A 16,342-nucleotide genomic window follows, 5' to 3' on the forward strand; every position below is an offset into this window, starting at 1 on the left:
AAGTTCTAGCTGATAAATTTGATTATTAAAATTATTCAGTATATCCGCAAAAGACTTGTAAGTGATCTTTTATTTGGTTAGTCACCAAACAGTATGAGTTCAGGTGACTGTCCTAAGTAGTATCTATTTTAAGATCAATGGCATTATAAAATTATGACTACTAGTCTTAGCCAGCTCTTCAGTACTGCCCAGCAATACAGCTGGTTTTCCTTGGTCAGTTAGTTTTTTAAAAGCCCATTTTGAATCTTTCCTACTCTTCTCCAAACATTCTTTCTCCATCCTTTATTCCCTTTCCTTGCTTTCAACAGATGACTTACCTTTCTACTGCTGCAGAAAAACTAGCTGGCTTTAGGCTGACCGCCCTCAATTTCCTCCTGTTGTTTTTATAGTTCACAGTGGAGAAGGCTCCTCTTCCCAGAGGTGAACCCTTTCATTTGTGCTCTGTGCCCCCATTTTCTTCCTCTTTTTAATCCTGCTTCTGCAGGCCTCCCCAGTTCCACAAGCCACCTCCCACTCACACCAGCTCTCCTGCACCAGAGACTATGGTGGCTCTGTGTCTTTCCTCAGCCCTGTGTGGCCCCACTGACTGAGCCCATTTTTCTCTTCTGTCCTATCCTCCTGGCTACAGACCACTGCAGCAGGGTCACTACCACAGTCTTCTGATAAGCTGCTCTGACCCATTGTTCATAACTACAAAATGATTATTAAAATGTAGTTATGGTCTCGGTGGTTAGGGAGCCAGCCGCATGCCCCGGGGCTGGTGGGTTCGAACCTGGCCTGGGCCTGCCAAAATAAAAAATGGCCAGCCGTTGTGGTGGGTACCTGTAGTCCTAGATGCTCAGGAGGCTGAGGGAAGAGAATTGCTTGAACCCAAGGGTTTGAGGTTGCTGTTAACTGTGACGCCATGGCACTCTACCCAAGGCGACAAAGTGAGACCCTGTCTCAAAAAAAAAAAAAAAAAAGTAGTAATGCCACTGTTCTTTTAAAAAAGACAATCCAACAGCTTCAAGATAAGACCCACCCAGCCTTATATGGTGGCAAGGCCCAGAGTGCCTGGTTCCTGTCCCCCCATACACAGACTTCTAGTCACCATAACATGTTGCCTCTGTTTCTCTTTCCCATTCCCTCAACTTTAAATGTCTTTTCTGACCTGTTTCAAAAATTTTCTTCCTAGTTCTTAAATAGGGATCATTGCTATGGTCTGCTTATGAGTTTCTTCTCTGCGAGGGATCTCCCCTGTCCAGGTGGGCTAGTTCTTGTAGTGTGACCCCGCTCAGCTCACAACCCCTCATGCTTACAGCGACATTTGGCACACAGTTTAGTTGTAGCTGCACAGCACACCTGAGGGAATGGATGTGCACATTCTCCAGGTCTGTCATCCCTGCGTGGAAAGTAGGTAAGCATTTATTTACTAATCTGAATAATTTACGTAAAGTTACAAGTTGGAATTATTGAGTGAGTGATTAAAAATTCACTGTTTTCTGCTGCACTGCAACTGTTTTGGCTGTTAAAAATATTATTCTTACAGCAGATACGGAGATGCCCTTCAGGTCCTCCTCTAGGATAAAGCTTACCCCAGAGTCTGAGTGTCTTCCAAATGTAGGCTGAATTTGCATTTAGGTGTGGTGAAGGCGTCACCTCAAAAAGAAAGTTTGTTCCCTACATTTTTCAGGAGAAGGGTGCATAGTGTGCCACACAGGGTCACATGGGGCCACACAAGGCAAGTTAGTGAGGAGGATAGGGAGAAGGAGGAGCTCTGGTTAAGAACCTTTATTATGGTTTTTCAGGAAAAAACAGGTGAGACAGGGCAGGCAGCCTTAGTCTTGGCTAGTCTGAACATTTTCAAGGGCTCCAGGTGCAGGGATGTCTTAGTGGCCTGGACTGCAAAGGCTCCACAGGATGCTGTGGGTGTGAGCTGGTAGCAGTCACTTTGCCTTTGGAAATTCATTGCCTTGGAAGGATGGTCCCTCCAGGGACCAGCAAGGCCATGATATGGAACTGTCAGAGAAAAGAGCCAAGCTCGCTGCACCACCAGTGTTCTGCTGCTTCTCTGTGGACGTGCCTCAGATTTCACACCAAGAGCACGCTCCTCCCTGGCAGCCCCGGCCAGCACAGCAGTGAAACACAGCTGCTCCCACTGGATGTGGATTTCTCTGATAAACAGTGTTTTCTCCCGAGTTCCCTGATGGTCTGGCAGAGATGGTGTCAGATTGGCCTGGCAGCTTGCCCTCTCCCAGTCCCCCTTCTCTTCTGCAGGTGTCGCTCCTAACAGCCTGCTGCTCCTGCCCTGTCTGATGTGCTCTGCACAGAAATCTTGGCTTGTGCAGCTGGCACCAACAGAGGCTCAAGAAACAGGCATTAAGACAAGGTCCAGGGCTGATCTCTCACTGCCAGTGGGTGATTAGAATGTGGAGGTAGGTGGCATCCAGCAGCCTTACACAGGAGGGAGTCTTTTTTTTTTTTTGCAGTTTTTTTGGCTGGGGCTGGGTTTGAACCTGCCACCTCTGGCATATGGGGCCAGTGCCCTACTCCGTTGAGCCATAGGCACTGCCCCACAGGAGGGAGTTTTGAGTCATCAGAGGCACTGATCAGACTAGTGCTGCAGGGAGGCTGAGGCTGGAGGGTAGTGTGATGACCTTACTGCTCTCTACCCAGGGCAACAAAGTAAGACTCTGACTCAAAACACAAAGCATTTGATCAAAAAGACACCTGCACCAGAATATTTATCACAGCACAATTCATAATTTCAAAGATGTGGAATTGACTTTAGTGCCCATCACCTGATGAATGAATAAAGAAAATACTACTCAGCCATAAAATGGATAAAATAATGTATTTTGCAGCTCCATGGTGGGGGGACTGGAGGACATTATCCCACATGAAGTGTCTCAGGAATGGGAAACAAATATTGCAGTTCGCAATGACAAGTGAGAGGGCATTCATGGTAAATGATGGGGATTCAGGGTCCACAGACTGGGATTATCAACTTTGGGGACTCAGAAGGAGAGAGGTGGGAGGAGGGTGAGGCGTCAGAAATTGCCTGTGGGTACAATGTGCTTGTCCAGGTGACTCACACAATACAACCCATCTGAGTGTCAAAAAAACACTATACCCCTAAGTCCATTGAAAAAAAATCCCTTCCTGATCTTAGGCAGTCATCTCATTTTCCTCAGATCTGATTTTGACAAATTTATATTTTTATTGACAAAAAAATTGATTTTTGTATATTCCATTTATTGTCCTTGACCTATATGAAATAGGAATATTTATCCTTAGTTTTCACTTGAGGAAACAGAAACTTAAAAGATTTTGTTTTACTCAGGGTTCTGTAGAGAAGTAGAACCAATATGCTAGGCACTGCACACATGTAGAAGAGATTTATTTAAAAACTAGCTTGTTGGGGAGGTGCCTGTGGCTCAAGGAGTAGGGCGTTGGCCCCATATGGCAAGGGTGGTGGGTTCAAACCCAGCCCTGGCCAAAAAACTGAAAAAAAAAAAAACAAACCAAACCTAGCTTGTAATCAGTACTTACAAATCAGTAGCATTCATATATACCAACAACAGTCAACCTGAGAAAACAGTCAAGGACTCTATACCCTTTACAGTAGTGCCAAAGAAAATGAAATATCTGGGAGTGTACCTAACAAAGGACATGAAAGATCTCTATAAAGAGAACTATGAAACTCTGAGAAAAGAAATAGCAAAGATGTCAACAAATGGAGAAACTTACCATGCTCATGGCTGGGAAGAATCAACATTGTTAAAATGTTCATACTACCCAAAGCAATCTACAGATTTAATGCAATCCCTATCAAAGCACCTCTGTCATACTTTAGAGATCTGGAAAAACTAGTACTTCATTTTATATGAAAACAGAAAAAAACTTGAATAGCTATGACTTGACTCAGAAATAAAAACAAATCAGGTGGAATCATGCTACCAAACTTCAGACTATACTATAAATCTATAGTGATCAAACAGTATGGCACTGGCACAAAAATAGAGTGGTAGATGTATGGAACAGAATTGAGAACCAAGAGATGAATCCAGACACTTATCGTCATTTGATCTTTGATAAGCCTACCAAAAATATAAATTGGGGGAAAGATTCCATATTTAAAAAATAGTGCTGGGTGAATTGGCTGGCGACTTGTAGAAGACTGAAACTGGACCCACACCTTTCTCCTCTAACAAAAATTGACCTCACTGGATAAAAGACTTAAACTTAAGACATGAAATCATAAAGATTCTTGGAGAGTGCAGGGGAAACACTTGAAGAAATTGGCCTGGGAGAAAACTTTATGAGGAGGACTCCCAGGGCAATTGAAGCAATACCAAAAATACATCACTGAGATCTGCTCAAACTAAAAAGGATCTGCACTGCCAAGAACACAGTAAGTAAAGCAAGCAGACAGCCCTCAGACTGGGAGAGGATATTTGCAGATTACATTTCTGACAAAGGTCTGATAACCAGAACCCACAGAGAACTCAAACTTATTAATAAGAAAATAACAAGTGATCTCATTTCACTATGGGCACTTCTCTGAAGAAGACAGGTGTATGGTCGACAGGCATATGAAAAAATGCTCATCATCTTTAATCATCAGAGAAATGCAAATCAAAACCACTTTGAGATACCATCTAACTCCAGTAAGAGTACCCACATAACAAAATTCCAAAACTACAGATGTTGGTGTGGATGTAGAGAAAAGGGAACACTTCTGCACTGCTGGTTGGAATGCAAGCTAATACGTTCCTTTTGGAAAGAAGTTTGGACAACACTCAGGGATCTAAAAATAGACCTGCCATTAGATCCTGCAATTCCTCTACTAGGAGTATATCCAAAAGACCAAAAATCACTTTGCAAAAAAGATATTTGCACCAGATTATTCATTGCAGCTCAATTAGTAATACTCAAGTCATGGAAGAAGCCCAAGTGCCCATAGACCCATGAATGGATTAATAAATTGTGGTATATGTATACCATGGAATACTATGTAGTCTTAAAAAAGATGGAGACTTTACCTCTTTTATGTAAAAAAGATGGACCTAGAACATATTCTCCTAAGTATCTCAAGAATGGAAGAAAAAGTATCCAATGTGCTCAGTACTTTTATGAAACCAACTTTTATTACTCACACTTTCTTATGAATGATAGATCACAACTATAGCCCAGGATGAAGGAGAGAAATGGAGTGGGAAGGGAGGGGAGGGAGGAGGTTTGATAGAGGGAGGGCAAATGGTGGGACCACACCTATGGAGCATATTGCAAGGGTACAAATCAAATTTATCAAGTATAGAACATAAATGTCTTAACACAATAATAAAGTAATGAGGAGAAAGCTATATTAATTAGTTTGATGTAAGCACTCCAAATTGTATAAAAAAACAACACATTATACCTCACATATGCATAAATGTATTCATGATCTATGTGTATATGACTTAATAAAAAAAAGTGAAGAATGAAAAAAAAACTAGCTTGTGCAATTGTAAGGCTACAAGTTCAAAATCTGCAGAGTACACCAGCAGACTGGAGACCCCAGAAGAATGCTTAAGAATTGAAGTCAGAAGGCCCCGACAGCAGGTGCCTCTCTCCTCTGGGTAGGGGTGCTATCCAGGGGTGCTAGCCAGGCCTTCAACTGACTGGATGACATTCACCCATGTTATGGAAGGCAATTTGCTTTACCCCAAACCCACCAATTTATATGTTCATCTCAGCCAAAACCACTCTCACAGAATCATCCGGAATGATGTTTGACCCTCTGGGCATCATGGCCTGCTGTGTTGAGTTGACACATAAAATTACATTAACAGACAAAGTTCAAGTAACCAGCCCCGGCCCCGCCTTTGGTGCTATGGACTCATTCTGCTAACTTTGTACTGCTCACCTCTCTGGCATGCTGCCCACCATCCACTAAATGTGTACTTGGGCAATGTCCTCTTTTAAAAATACCTTAAAAGATCATTTCAACTTATAATTGGACTGGTTCAGATGAGCATCAATGCCCACGTTCAGGTTTTTTGTCAGCGTTTCACTCCTTTATGGAATTATGAGGCACAGACTGTAAAGCAGGGCTGGTACAGGGTTTGAAGTCATTTGGAACCAGGAAAGAATATCACAGCTTCCTTCCCACACAAAGACAACAACCTTCATTCACTGTTGATACCGTGAACTTGAGTTGTTTTCTCAGTGATATCAGTGCATTGCCACTGATTCATCCTTATTTGTTTCTGAAGCTTTTGAACAAGAACATTTAATACTATGATAATCATCTGGGATTAAGGGATAGTCCATGGCCATAGAACAAAAACCTACCCAGGTTACCCTGAGTTCAGTTTGTGCTTTTCCTATTATTTTTCCTAGGCTATAATATGTTGATCTGATTTTTCATGGAATATTATAAATGAGAAGTAAATAAGGAATCTGAGTTAAATAGGAGGTGGTGGTGTACTCAGGAGGAAGTCCACACAGGGTGTTGTGGACAGTATGAGGGTCAGGCTGTCTTTAGAGTAGTTTCATGAAAAGCCAGAAGTAATGTTTCTGCTTTTGCCCTAGAAATACTTCACTGCCTTCAGAGGCAGTAGAAGAAAGGGAGTGGCTGTGGCAGCCATTGGCACTAGTGTTCACCTAGAGGCGGCTCCAGGCTGGCTCCCAGCTGCCTATCAGACTCTGGTAAAAACAAAAGAGCTGTGAATGTCTGTGACACAGCCGCGAACTTGCACTGGGCCCTGCATATGGGGCGAAGAGCCAGGCCGTGTAGCTGCTTTGACCACAGCTTCAAGAAGAATCCTGACCAGGCCGCAGATCATCTTCCCATCTGGGACTTGGTTCCATTAGGATAATTGGTAACTTTGGCAAGTGGGAGCCATCTAAGTTGGTCAAAAACGTTTAAAGTTCCTCAGTGATCCATTTCATACTATTGTTTGTTGGCCGTTATGAAAAGAAAAGCTTGGCATGGTAAAGAGGTTTCCTCTTTAACTCCAGAGGTAACTCTGAGCCCACCCACCTGGTGCTTTGGAAATTGATTCTCCAGTGTCAGCAGTGGTCTGTTTTCAGGGACACACTACCTGTGCCTGCTCATCCAGGAGAGGCTCCCTTGGAGGTGAGGCACCTGCTCAGACAGTGCCAAGCACACTTTTAGGGCATAGAAGTGATCCTCTGAGTGCCCCTGTGCTGTGGAGCTGTAAGACTAAAATTCCATGGGCTGTGCTACTGCAGTTGCTGCCACTGGGTGCGGTGTCTTGGCTTCCTGTGAGCAGAGCCAGCAGCTCTCCCCACACTGGACACCAGTTACCAGGGTGGGTAAGACATGATTCTCTCTGGGGCATCTAACTGGAGGGTTTCAGGTCAAATAATGCCAGGTCCCCAAATAATGCCAAGGTCCCTCAAGGGTAGCTGGAGAATTCCTATGATAATAGGAATTCCCAAATAATGCCAGGTTTCAGGTCAAATAATGCCAGGTCCCCAAATAATGCCAAGGTCCCTCAAGGGTAACTGGAGAATTCCTATGATAATAACCCTGCAGAGGTGTCCCTGGGAGGCCCAGGATTTAGCAGAGTCCACTCTGTTAGAGCAGTGGCCAGGTCGCTCAGTCAGGGAGGTGCTCAAACTGAATACCGAATCTCAGGTTCTTGGTCTCGGGGATAGGAAGAATGAATCCACGGACCACAGGATCAGTGGTAAGTCAGGATCTATTCAGAAGAACAAAAATTACAACTACAAAACTAAACCCCCCCCCCGGCAGTGAGAACACAGGAGGGGAACAAGCTTTCCTGCTTCTTCCTTGAGGCCAGTTTGCGAGCTCTCTGCTCAGGGGTTTATATAGCGGCAGGGGGGTTGTTCTGCTAGGGCGTGAGTCCTGTCAGTTACAGCTAGCTGTCCAATGAACTCAGGCCTTGGAAACTGACAGAAAATCCACCAGTCAGAAGTCAGAAGTCAGAAAATCCACCAGTCAGAAGTCCACATGGAGGAGACAATAAGGCCCCAGTGTCTCCCCTGGGGTATCCGGCCCTTCCAGCAAGCTGGTTCCTCCATCTGTAGGCGCATCAACACCTCCAGGGCGAAGGCTGCAGGTCATGGTGCTGCCTTGTCCTGCATCAAAACCAGTACTTTCTTGTGCTGTGCTATGCTGTGGCCCTTGTTGATCTATGCAAAGCGAACGCAGAGTGCTCAGTGGCTGTGCAGAGTCCCAGAACTTCAGTGCTGTGCAATGTCATCCATAGCTCAGGCCCCTAACACTTACTTTAAGGCTAAGGACAGATCAAGGTGATCTGAGAAGCTGCTGTTTTGCTGTTGTGTTGTTTCTTTTTGGGCTCCTGAGCCTACCTGTCTTAGACTTCCTCCACTAACACTGATGTGGCCCTGGCCTGGAGGCCTCCAGCACCCCACAGAACCATCAGATGTCAGCGCAGGCTCTGGCCCTGACCACAGTGTTGCCGTCCATTTCCACAGAGTTTTAAAACACATGATATTCCATGATTCAATTAGTTAAGAAAAATACATTTGGTTCCTGTTCTCTGCTTATATCTATTGATAAAGAGAGTTTCAGCTTGATAATTAAGATATTTCTGATTTTATATTTTCTACCAACAACACAATTCAGCCACAGGAAAATTAATTCCCTTTTGTAACTCACTGAATGCCGCTGCCCAGAACTCTCTGCTCCTGCTATCCAAATCCCGCCATTGCCAAAGGTCTCTGAGGCTCTGGTAGCATTTTTAAAGCAGGTTTTATTTTTTAGAACAATTTATATTCAGAGAAAAGTTCAGTGGAAAGTGCAGAGTCCCCATATGTCCCCTTACCGCCCACCATACATGCACAGCCCTCCCCACAATTGGCACCCAGAACCAGGGGTACATGTGTCACAGCCAGTGAATATGCAGGGCACACACTGTCACCCTCAGTTCATGGGCGACATGTGGTCACTCTTGGTGTTGCTCACCCTCCAGTATATCATGACGCTCCTTCACGGTCACAGTGCAGCACGGGGCTTTATATCCCTAAATTCTCATCTGTAGGCTCATCCCCACAAACCCTGACAACAAATGAGGCTCTTCAGACTGACTGAGTTCACTCAGTAAAGCGCATTTAAGGTTCCTTAGACTGACTGACGTCACTCAGTAATGAGCATTTAAGGTTCCACTGTGTCTTGTCATGGTAAATGCACCTATAAACTACCAAATTCTTGGGTCCTTGTTTTGTGACTACTCAGGAAGTTACCATCACCTTCCCCCTAAATTTCATAACAAAAATACATTTTTGATTAACTAGTTACTATAAATAAATACAATTCATTAATCAGAATTTTTCTAAGTAGATCTTTAGGGTTAGGGAATGTGTGCATGTATACATGCTAAAAAAATCACCAAAATATTAAAGAGGTTTTGCAACTGAAGAAAATTTAGACGGTCTCTGGCTTGATTTACTGCCAGACTTTATTTCCTGCATTACTTTATTTTATGAGTGTCTTTCGAATGGGTTTAGAAGTAGCAAATTTATTTCTTATGGAGGAAAAACTTTTTAGAGGTTGGGCATGGTAGCTCACACCTGTAATCCCAGTATTCTGGGAGGCAGAGATGGGTGGATTGCTTGAGCTTAGGAGTTTGAGACCAGTCTAAGCAAGAGCAAGACCCTGTCTCTAAAAATAGCTGGGCATTGTGGCAGGCACCTATAAGTCTTAAATACTCTGGAATCTTAGGTAAAAGAATTGCTTGAGCCCAAGAGTTTGAGGTTGCTGTGAGCTATGATGCCATAGTACTCTACCGAGGATGACTAAGTAAGACTCTGTCTTAAAAAAAAAGCTTTTTAGAAAATGAGGAATAGGGCTGGGTGTGGTGGCTCATGCCTGTAATCCTAGCACTTTGGGAGACCGAGGAGGGTGCCATCTCTAAAAAAAAAAAAAAAATAGCCAGGCATTGTGGTGAGTGCCTGTAGTCCCAGCTACTTGGGAGACTGAGGCAAGAGAATAATTTGAGACCAAGAATTTGAGGTTGCTGTGAGCCATGACGCCATGGCACTCTACCAAGGGCAGCAAAGTGAGACTCTGCTCAAAGAAAAAAAAAAAAACTAAGAAAAGAAAATGAGGAATAATAAAGAAAAAGAAAAAAAAAATTATGAACTCCAGAAGAACAATAAGGAGTCAGTTAAGGGCTTCCTGAATTGAGATTTCAGAATCACTTATAGGGACACCCTGACAAAGGTACTCTGACCTATCATGGACTCTCTTCAAAAATCTGTGTTGCATCTCATTTATACTTCAAGTTTGTGATCTTAATCTATTTTTACTTACTTATTATTATTTTGTTTTAGAGTATAGTCTTGCTCTGTCACCCTGGCTGGCATGCAGGGGCCTGGTCACAGCTCACTACAGGGAACCACAGGCTGTGCCACAATGCCCCACTAGTTTTAAAAATTTTTCATAGAGATGGGCTCTTATTATGTTGCCCAGGCTAGTCTTAAACTCCTGGCCTCAAGTGATAACTTTCATGCTTTAAAGAGCTGGTATTTTTCAAGCCAGGCTAAACTGGTCCATTACTTTATGAATAAAATTCCCTTATACACTAGTTATGGATTACTTGTTGACTAAAATGATTCTAAAGTAAATTGTGTCATGGGTTTTGTGGCCCAAGCTGGGTCATTCCACCTCACTTAACGGCTCCACATCCACTGAACATTTGTACTCTCAGGCCTGTGACCTGAACACAGCCCCCTGTCCAGCACTCATGGAGACTTAGAGGCCTATTTTGGAAGTGATCCACTCCCGGTAATACGTCACTTGTGTGTACACTCCAGGCTTGTTTTTTTGACCACAGTTGTCACCCCAGCTCACAATGCCGATGAGATACCACGTGTCTTTAAGGTCCTTTGCAACTAATGGTCCCCCAGAATCACCCTGAAAACAAAAAAGAAAGAAAAGCTAGCTAAGCTCAGCATCAAGGCTTTTATTTAGGATATTTTGATGAAGCATGTATTTCATTACTAGATAATACATGTACAGATTACCACTAAAGAATAATCAATTGAAACATGGATTTCAAAATTACAAAGAACTTCAAGGTTCAATTTTCACATTTTAGATTAAATTCTATTTTTGTTAGAGAAAGCAAACTTTGAGTTAAAGGAAAAGAATATGAAGAGTCTTAAAAAGCAGTACTATGCCCCTCACTGCTCCAGAGGCAGCGACTCCACACTTGCTCAGTGACTTCTCAGAGCTTCTGGCTCCTTGTCACTGAATTGTGTGCTTAAACTGCTGTTTCTGGATTCAGGCAGCCTGTACTGACTTTCAGTCACACAGATGGAGAGTCAGCTGCTGTGTAAACTCTGCAACTTTCTTTCACCTTCTCTACTTGATAGCATCTCCCTTTTTGGTTAAATTAACAGCCAATGTTTACATTAGTATCAGTTTGGAAATTTTTCTTTTTTCTTTTCCTTTTTTTTTTTTTTTTGAGACAGTTTCAAGCTATTGCCCTGGGTAGAGTGCCATGGTGTCACTGCTCACAGCAACCTCAAACTCTTGGGCTTAAGCAATCCTTCTGTCTCAGCCTCCCAAGTAGCTGGGACTACAGGCATCCTGCACAACACCAGGCTATTTTTTCGTTATAGTTGTTGTTTGGCAGGCCCAGGCTGGATTTAAACCCACCAGCTCTGGTGTATGTGGCTGGTGCCTTACCCGCTTGAGCTACAGGTGCAAGCCTTCAAATGTTTTTTATTGAGGAGTCAAGTAACATATTCTGTTTTTGCTTAGGATATTTTGATAAAGCATGTATTTCTTTGGCAGACTCTGATTTCTTAGAATTACACACTTTCACATTTGGTTAGTTTTCTTTTTTAAATTTCAGAATATGTCAGAACTACAGATGTTTTGGTTATGTGAATTCCTTACCTACAGTTTGAGTCAAAGTTATAAGACTGCTTGTCACCCAGTGTGCACTGTGCCCAGGGGGTGTGAATTTATCCTGCATTTAGCTAATTTTCCATGTACCTGTGGTAAATGCTGAATGCTCCAAAAGACCTAACAGTAATTTCTACTGAGTTTTGAGTATCTCAGATGACTTGGCAGCTCTTTCACTCCCTCTGACGATGTCCATCTCCACACACACACACATACAAAAACACAAAGACATATACACATACATATTGACACATATACACATAAACACATATACACATACATATATATGCACACATATACATACAAACACATATATACACACATATACAAATATACGCACACATATACATACATATACACATACAACTGCATATATATACACACATACACATATGCATGCATATACACACAAACACATGCACACATATACACATAAATACATATATACACACAAATACACACATTTGCACATATGCACACATACACACATATTCACTCATATACACATACAAATACATACATACACCCATATACACATGTGCACATGTATGTACACACACATACATAGAAATATACATACACATATACACATACACAAATATACATATATACACCTACACACATACACATGTACATGTACAATGCACACCTATGTACATATACAAATATACACACATATACCCATACACACACACAAACACAAATACACACATACCCACACGTACACATGTACACACACAATACACACTTATACACATCTCCCTCTCTCTCTCTTTCTCCCCCTTCCTGTCCTTTCTTCTGCTCTGTCTTGGGCTGGTTACATTAAACCCGTGCAGAGCTGTGGTCCTGGGACTATTTGTCACCATTCTTTTGTGTTGGGTTCAGAATGTTTGGGGTCTTGTGTCTTCCACTTTCTTGATTTACTCCCTCATTTTGCTGAGCTACCCTCTCAGGTGGTTTCCTAGGAGGAAGAACATTTTTCGGGTAATCACTTTCCTAAAATTCTTAATTCTACCCTCATGTTTGATTGCTGGTCTGCCTGAGCAGAAACCTAAGTTGAAATCATTTTCCCTCTGAAACTTGAAAGCATGTCCCACTGTCTCCTGTCTTACAGAGTCACTCTCAGGAAAGTCCGTGTGGGCTGGGGGCTCCTCCTTCAGAGCCAGAGGAGGTCTCCTGCTTCACGTTTTGCATCTCTTGCTTGGTCCCCACCCCTTTGCTGGCTGCCAACTCAGCTCTTGCTGCCCAGCTGGTCACATCCACTTCTTGCACATACTCATGGACCACGACCTTTTTCTCCCAAGCTTTCTTTTTCAATTGCCTTTCTTTTATGGGTATGACTTTTTGATTAATGTGTATCTGGTCCACCAGACAGCTGTTCCTTGAAAGCAGGTTCTATAAAGGTTTTTGACCATATGTCCATTCTCTGCACGAGGTATGGCCCACAGTAGGGAATTTACATGTTTTTTGAGAGAGTAAATGAAGAGTTTTTTTTAGAATGAAAGAAAAAAATGGGACAATTTTTTTTTTAGGGACAATTCTGGACTAATTTTCCTATATCACATAGTCTCTGAGTTTAAATTATGCCCTCCCCCCCACCCCCCGAGAAGTATTGCCAACACCCACCTGCTGCTTTCTGAAGTGATTTCCAGACTGCCTGTGCGGTGGTTACTTGACTGAGCCAGAGACAGCAGAGGGATCATAAATACAGAGCAGGATGCCGAAGCCTCGTCTCAGAAGTAGGCCCTTCATCATATGTGGGAATCTGGCCTGGCTAGATCTCTGGTTGGAAAAATTAGGGGCTCTTGCTCTTCCTTCCTTCCTCCCAAAGCCTGCTAGGGACCAACTTTGTGGGCATGGCAGGGGATTCACTGAGTCCCAGACCAGCATTTGATTGATGCTTGGACTTCTGGTTGTGTTTTGGATGAAACTTACCACTTACCACAGTTCCAGTCATGGCATCCCGCCTTGGGTCCTCATGCTGCAGAGCCGTTTCCTCAATAACGTGTTTTTCTATTACTAGAGCCCTGTCCTCCAACTCACTTGTACTTACCTTGTCCCCAGTCCAGTGATGCCTCTCTGTGACCACTAGGCCCTTCTGAGGCCATGATTTCCATGTTCATGGGGATACCATCCTGTCTGCGCCTAGACCTCTGTCACCACTTTCTACCTGTCCTCCCAGGGTGGTGCCCTCTGGCTGGTGCCCTACATCCTGGCTGCCTCTCTCCACTTTCTTGGCTGCTGAGGCCAGAGGTGAAGTGACCCTGCTTGGGTCCAGCCTCCTCCCCTTGCCTCTTCTTTGATAGAAGTTGCTGGTGCCTTGTGGTCTGTGGGACTCTGGGCAGGGCTTTCAGTCATATTCCATCACTTCACCATTCAGAGTTCCCTCCTTGCACAGAGTTCTCAAGAATCTCAAGTTCTCAAGAACATTTTCAATGTTCAAAAGAAAATGCCCACAGGAAGAAACACACTAATGCCTTTGTTGGGAAATATGCCTGCCAGATGGGTATGCAAGGAAAAAGGAGGGCGCACGGTATGGCTGGACCCATGTCCTCACCATGGACTGGCTCTGTCATGCACGCTCCCTCTGCTGAGACCCAACAGATTGCTCAGGGTCCCTTAAAACATGAATTATAATTTTATAGCTTTATATTTTGGCCTTGCCTCTTTTCTTTTCTATAGTTTTCTTTCCTTACCCTATAATTAGGTAAGTGCTACTTATTTTCCAGGCCTCATTTAAATATTAACTTTCTGAGACTTGTTCCAAAATGTTCTCTTCCAGGAGAAAATTTCTGCAGTCCATTATGTCATTTGTAACATCACACCTCACTTCATTGTTCATGATCATTTCCTTTCTAGAATGGGAACCCTTGCAGAAAGAAACTCTGCTTTATTAATCTTTGAATTTCTGGTTATTAAGAGATTTTATTTTTTTTTGGTTTGTTTTATGGCATCAGAGAAACTTATTTCATTTTTCTTAATAAAACAATAAAAATAAGTTTGTGCTGTAAAATTTGCATTTTGAACTTTTTTAGGCTGACATGATATCTATATTTCAGACTAATGTAAAGATGTAAAATATTTCCTGAGTTGGATGAGAAATTTTTGAGTTATTGATATCAAAGCAACCCCCTGACCTACCCTGCAGGCATCATAAATTCCTTCCAGATATCCAGCACAAAACATGCCGAGTTTTATGTCATTGCCGTAAACCTGTGGCTGCTTGCACACATCGTTACTTATCATTTTCAGTTTGGCTTCTCGGAGATCATTTTGGGATTCTCCTTAAAGAAAAAAAATAATTTAGGTATTTACAATTGGCACTTTGTACTTTTACTTTAAAAACAATCAGTTGACATATTTTAAGAAGGCATTTCATTTTTTTATAACATTTTATCTGCAGATTCCAGGTTGTTCCCATAACTTTGTATGCCTAGATAGTTTTCTCCCTTGGCTGGACAAGGTAACTGTTATACTATGTACATCATTTATTGCCTCCTTTACATTGTAATGAAAAGCTTTCACGTGCATAATGGTGTCAAAGAGAATGATTTCACTTAAGTGTTAGAAGTTGGTGGCTGCAGACGGTGAGCTGGGGCCTGAGCTGTACACACCAACTGTGGAAGGCAAACTAGGTAGAAACTAAGATGGCACAAGTACTCAGGGGTTCCTTCTACTGAAGCAGACATGGGCTGGGGAACCATGATGCTGTGTTTGGAAGAATCTGGGAAGGTCCCAAGATTCCTGTGTGGTCCCTCTCCTCCCAAGTGGGGGTGGAACCTGCAACTATGTGTGTCTTAATGATTAGGTTATATTACATGGCAAAGTAAAGTAAGTGTGAGTTCATCAAAAGGAAGATAAAAAGGGCTCTAGCATTTCTTGAATTCAGAGACACTTTCCTGGTGGTATTAAAGAAATAGGGAGCCATGACTTCTACAGTGGCGAGAAACAGAACCCTGTCAGCAACCCGGGAGAGAGCCCTGAGCCACAGGGGAGACTCAACCATATTGGTACCTCTTGCAGTTTTGTGAGATCTGAAAAGAGGATCCAGCTGAGCTGCATCTGAACTTCCCACTCATGAAAACTACAAGGCTATAGAAATGAAATGAATCCTTTTCAAAGCTAAGTATGTGGCAATTTGTTATGCAGTAGTAGAAAACTAATGGGGGGGTGGGGCACAATTATAAGAGGGACTTTATCTAACAAATGCAAATGGTTCTTTTGTACCCTCAATGAATCCCCAACAATTAAAAAAAAAAAACTAATACAGGGATACATTAAATAATCATTAACATGTCACCATGCTGAATAATAGATTTCTTGAACTTACTTCTCCTGTTTAACAGTAAATACACATTTATAAACCATTATCTTCCCAACTCCTCCCACCCTCAACAATGCAGCCAATTGGGACTGCAGTGGTGATACAATGTATTCAGGACAAATGAT

General features: G+C 42.7%; 1 protein-coding gene across 2 annotated transcripts in view; it reads right to left on the reverse strand.

The window, feature by feature from the left end:
* Nucleotides 1-8,719: 8,719 nt before the first annotated feature.
* The window catches only part of TMPRSS11A (transmembrane serine protease 11A), a 65,700-nt gene continuing 58,077 nt past the window's right edge, over nt 8,720-16,342 (reverse strand). For both annotated transcript variants that reach the window (XM_053585521.1, XM_053584726.1), the window contains 2 exons: nt 15,035-15,177; nt 8,720-10,894 (listed from right to left, as the gene is read on the reverse strand). In XM_053585521.1, the coding sequence (XP_053441496.1) occupies nt 10,733-10,894; nt 15,035-15,177 (305 nt within the window). In that variant the 3' untranslated portion in view covers nt 8,720-10,732. The remainder of the gene's footprint in view (nt 10,895-15,034; nt 15,178-16,342) is intronic.

Source organism: Nycticebus coucang, chromosome 1 (assembly GCF_027406575.1).
Source record: "Nycticebus coucang isolate mNycCou1 chromosome 1, mNycCou1.pri, whole genome shotgun sequence".
Classification (NCBI taxonomy): domain Eukaryota; kingdom Metazoa; phylum Chordata; class Mammalia; order Primates; family Lorisidae; genus Nycticebus; species Nycticebus coucang.